Consider the following 5,447-nt stretch of genomic DNA (forward strand, 5'->3'; position numbering starts at 1 on the left):
TAAAAGCTATTCAATAGTAGAAGGTATTCTATGCCATTCAATAGTATCACTCTATACACGCCATGTAGGGAGTTAGTTTTTTGTGCTCCAACAGTCCCTTCCACAAAGGGTAGGTTTACAAAAATGTTTATCCGAGTGTTCTGTCGCCCTGTTAGAGCAACAAGACAGCTTGCTACAAAGAACATAGCTTCTCACTCTCAGTACACATAGCTTCCTACAAAGAACATAGCTTCTCACTCACTCAGTACACATGCAAACCAATAATAGACGAAGTTTGCTCTTGCTCCCAGGACAAAATGGGCGCTCTATGCTATTTCATTGGTATTGCAAGATACGAAGGTCCAGAAAATACCTATCATGAAGGGCTTTTTTTTTTTGGTAAATCGTCCCCGTTTTCCTCACAACAAACTGTGATCTTTCTAATATTGTAGACCAAGGCACCACCAATGCCGCCCGTACATATCCCATCTCAACTCTCTCAAACAACAATGTCGTACTGAATGAAAGCTATTTCACTGCATATAAATTTTGAGTATGTTTCAGTATACCAAGACAGAACCTTGGACAAAAAGAGATGTGGTTTTCCTACCGCATCTGTATGGAGGCCATTGGCCAACAACTACACTTTTTTAGCGAGAGTCCGCTGTTTTGTGCCATGCTCCACAACTTTCTCTTCGACATGCAGTCCTTTCCTTCGTCTGACAGAATTCATAAGCTTTTTAGCCAAGTTTGGCCCAATGCTTGAACCATCCCCGAATTCTTCGAGCTCATCCTGCGTCTTTGGGACAAAGAAGGGGTCCTCAGGAATAGCTTCCCAGTGGCTAAGAACGAGGAGAGCACTAACTGCACCTGCAGTTAAACTCCTAAGTTGATTCGAAAATCCAACGCTCTCCGCAACTGGCAGGTAAGCGTGCACTGTAAATAACGAGGTTCCTTCTTGCATCTCTTCTTTCAGAATCCTTGCCCGCCTCTTACCAAGAACTGCATAAGTTGCACCTAACTGCTCGGTTGGCGTGGTCAACTCACAGAAATACATAGCCTCAACAAGCCTTGGCTTGTTCTGAAGAACAGCTGCTCTGCATGCTTCTTTAACCGCAGTGATTACTTGACCGCTGAAGACATTGTATTGATCAGATTGGTTGGCAGCATCAGAGCCATCAGCAAATATGTAAGGCTCAACAATAAACGCAAGACCCCACATAGGTTCATCACATAAAGGCCCAGCATTAGTGGCAATCTGGAATCCTGAGACAATGCTGTTCCTTAGTGTTGTAGACTCTATATGCAATGATTCAGGAGCATCCGTTGCATATTCACCATTGTCAAGATTGTTGTTATTTTTGGTATCGCAATCCCTCACAAACCCCAATTTCTCAGAGACATGAGCTGGACCACTCACAAGTACACCTTGCCTTCCATCCTGGACAGTTACTGCACCACCACTTGATTTTGATTCAGCCAAAAGAAGGATATTTGGACCAACCTGCCAAGGACCTAGTGACCAGATTCTTTCAAGGTGTCCAAGCCATGTCTTTCTATACCTGTCGAGTTTTTCTTTATCAACTTGCTTAGATATTGCTTCTAATTCACTGTCTATGGCATCGATCATCCGCTGTCTTAGAGTTGCAGCGGAATCACCATCTTCCTGAGAAAGGCGAGGATCCAAAACACCATCCCTTTTTGCTGTTTTCCCATCAATTATTTGACCAAGCAACTGTTCACTTTCCTCAAGGACCTTAGTCAGGGCAATGGGAAGCCTCAAGACCTGGACTCGCACAGTACACCTACCATTTGGAGTAGTCCTCTCAACAAACTCCTGTGGGTTCTTCAAGCTCTCCACTAAACTGACACCCATCCCTTCGATTGTCTCCTTAAAAGAAACTAGGGGGTCTGAGACCACCAATTTGACCTTTGAAAATCTCTCCTCCAAATCCTTTATGCACCGCTCCAAATGTATCTCACCAGCAGCAGCAAGGACATGCTCGCCCCTCTGCGAAACTGTATACTCAACAAATGGGTCTGCCCGGTTAAGAAGCCTAAGCCCTTTAACAAGAGCTCCTAAATCAGCTGGATTTGAGGGCTCAATTGCAACCTTAAGCATCGGAGACGCCTGGAACATCATGCTCGAGAAGGGCCAGCAATTCTTGGTGGACGACAATGTGGCGCTCTTCAATATATGCTGCCCAAGACCCTGGATTGCAACCACATTCCCTGCACCCACGCTGGCAACTGGCTTCAGGCCTTGTCCTAGCATCTCATACAAGTATTGCAGCTCCACCTCCTGCACATGCTTCTGAACCGTATCCCCTTTTACTGGATCATACAATGGTGATAGCACAAATACCTTCTGCCCTGCATGAAGGACGCCACTGAAGACCCTCGCAAATGCCATAAAGCACTCCTCTGACTCACTGGTACTTTGGTGGTTCAATAGTTCCCCATACACTCCCTTCAATGGCAACATCTTAGATGGCACAGCAAACATCTTTGACACATAAACTACCACTGGCGCATCAGCACTCACATCACAGGCCTCAACACACCTCCGCACCCTCTCTGCCTCCGAAACAACCTCAGGGCATCCAGCAGCATCTTCTGGAGTAACCTCCCTCTTTGGCATAAGCCTTGCAACCCTGACCCCTTGAGCAGCAACAGGATCAGGCGTGCACTCCACCACCATATCCATCACAGCATCTGCCAGCGGCAGCCACCGGCTCATGACGGACTGCAGCACAGCCTTTGTATCTCTGTTCTTCAGCTCTCGTTCGGGAATTTTCAAGTCAAAGTTTACAATCAATTTCTTCACCCCCTTACTCTCACCACCATCCTTCAGCACCAGCTCGTACATCTTCCACAGGGCACTTAGCACAAACTCCACGAACATTGGCTGTGGGTCTGAGCTCTTGATGGCTTTCTTCCCTACAACCTTCCCCGTCTTCTTATCTAGATATCTGGGGCCCCACAATCCTTTCAGGAAGGCAGAGGGGTTGACCCCGATCTTTCTGGCGTAGAGGTTGGCGAACTGTTGGGGGCGAAAGCCCCAGCCGTCAAGTGCACAGGCGAAGACGACATTGCCCTTGAGGGGCTGGAAGGCGTCCTCGTTGTCATCGTCGTCTTCAAAGTCCTCCGGTAGGTCCTCAGCTGAGGACGAAGAGCTTGTGGAGGGGTTGTCCTCCAGTGCGGAGAGGAGGGAGAAGTAGGAGTGGGAGCGGAGCGCGGAATAGATAGAGTTGACGTCGGAGACGATGCGGTGGAGGCGGACGTAGGCCTCGGCGGGGGTGAGGCTGAGCTCGGTGATAAGGCGGTCGATTTTGTTGAGCACGAGGCAGGGCCGGAGGCGCTCGATGAAGGCCTGGCGCAGCGCGGCGTGCGTCTGGATGTGCACCCCCTCGACGGCGTCGACGAGAATGAGCGCCGAGTCCGAAAGGCGCGCAGCGGAGGAGACCTCGGAACAGAAGTCGATGTGGCCCGGGGAGTCGATGAGGCTGATGCGGTGGCCGGCCCGGGAGCGGAGCGCGATGGCGGCGGACTTCATGGTGATAGCCCGCCGCTGCTCCTCGTCGAGGTAGTCCATGAAGCGGAGCCGTCCGGCGAGCTTCGGGTGGAGGAGCCCGTCCCCGCAAGACGCCACCAGGTGGTCGGCCAGCGTGGTCTTGCCGTGGTCCACGTGCGCGAGGATGCACGTGTTGCGGACGTGGCGCGGGTCACCCGCCGCGGTCGCCGCCGACTCGTCGGCCCTCTCCACCGCCGCCATTGCCGTGGTGGCTAGGGTTTGGGCTTGGGGAGCTTTGGAGCGGTCTGAAGCAGGCAGAAAAAGGCTTGTTTGGGCCTTGGAGCGGGTCCAGGATGACAGTGTTTATAGGGCCGACTTTGCTTCGTACCGGACAAGTAAGCTACGCGAACCGTTGGATCTGAGGCTAAGTTATACTCATGCCGTCCGATCGTCAATTGTCGGACAAAAAATAAACAGCGGCACACAATTGGCAATCCGGGAACGAAAACTCTCGTGTCGTCACCGCCACCGTCACCCCTCCCCTTGCCTCTCCTCCTAAGCAAAAAACTGGACAGCTGCGAATATTCTTAGGCTTAGCAGGTCGTGTATATTAATTGTATAAAAATATTGTTTTATACCATAAACTATATTGTTTATAAAGTGAGATAGATAGTCTTAAGTTAACCAACGGGGAAGACTTTTGTGTTGCTCTGCCCAATTTCAGTTCATTTTAAAGTGATTTTTCTTTTTGCAAACAATTGAAATTTTGCAATCCAATGTGTTTTGTCGTACCGTAGAAACTATTTCCTTTTGAGTAGAGATGCTAACGGGTACTTGAAACCCAAATACTTGATATAAAGGAGAGTATAGAATGATTTTAACCCATGAGTATATTAATGGGCAAGAATCTCTACTCGTTGGGTAGACGTGTGCAGTGTACAACCTATACTCGTGTGTCCATGTGTAAAATATATCTGCATTATACCTGTTGGGGGTCTTCGTCCTCCAAAGGTCCTCAAAAACGTGATTTAACAATATCTTCCAAGTGTGACATATAAACAGGTACCTTCAGACTCGGGTTAAAAGCATGTACGATGTGGAAAGCATGATCGTGACGAAAGTTGGAGTCGCTCCGAAGCTACGCGCAAGGAAGCTTCGGCTAAATAGCGGAAAGAAGGAACCGACTTAAAAGGGAAAAGACCATCTAGTCCTCATAGTTTCATCTATAAATCGATAGTAAATATAAAGGGCATGAATGTAATTTCTCACAGGCTGCGTCCTGTGCATATAAATAGATGAACAATTCCCCTGTACTGTTCACACTGACTTGTACTCGCTCGTGCGTCACGCTTGGACTTTTGCTTTCTGTCAAGTCGAAGGTATAAATGTAATTCAATATTGTTTCTGTTTATCCATGATAATGAGGAATATATTAACAATGTCATATAATTATTCATGTTGTCTTTTATATTGCATATACTTCTTCTTTCATTAATATGCGCTATGATGATGAAGGTATGTCCTTCATCACCTTCGTCTGAAGATCATTATATCCTATGAGAAATAATGCTTCGAAAGACGAAGGGTATTAACTCTTAACATTTTGTGTTGTCTTGTTCTTAATTCATAGTACTTGAGAACAAGTCCCCAACATTGGCGCCCACCTCCGGTGAACTCTTTCGACCACCTTCGGCAAGCACTGACCTTCGTCATGCCGCCGAAGAAAGTTTCAGCGCCAGGAACTGCTGCACTGCAGCCGCTGGACCCAAACCAGGAAACTCTTTCTCTCCGAGAGACTCGAAGCCAAAAGAGGAAAGCCACCAGTCCAACACTCCAGGAGGAGGAGTTGGACCAAGAGATCAGGGACATAGAAATAATCCATCAGCAAGTACAAAGGAAGAAGGAGAAGATGGCGTGGCTGGCTGATCTTCAAAGGAAGATCGACGAAGCTACT

At 48.1% G+C, this 5,447-nt stretch overlaps 1 protein-coding gene across 2 annotated transcripts; it reads right to left on the bottom strand.

Moving 5' to 3' along the window:
* LOC103643809 (elongation factor-like GTPase 1) lies at positions 1–3,827 on the bottom strand. 2 transcript variants are annotated; one of them, XM_023301355.2, is made up of 2 exons: positions 590–3,827; positions 1–515 (listed from the first exon to the last, which is right to left on the bottom strand). In XM_023301355.2, exon 1 carries the CDS (start codon positions 3,752–3,754, stop codon positions 620–622), a length of 3,135 nt encoding a protein of 1,044 aa, XP_023157123.1. In that variant the 5' UTR covers positions 3,755–3,827; the 3' UTR covers positions 1–515; positions 590–619. The 2 variants fall into 2 exon arrangements, with proteins under 2 accessions (XP_023157123.1, NP_001361539.1); NM_001374610.1 differs by having other exon boundaries at positions 453–3,809.
* Between the last annotated feature and the right edge of the window lie 1,620 nt (positions 3,828–5,447).

Source organism: Zea mays, chromosome 1 (genome assembly GCF_902167145.1).
Source record: "Zea mays cultivar B73 chromosome 1, Zm-B73-REFERENCE-NAM-5.0, whole genome shotgun sequence".
NCBI classification, from domain to species: Eukaryota; Viridiplantae; Streptophyta; class Magnoliopsida; order Poales; family Poaceae; genus Zea; species Zea mays.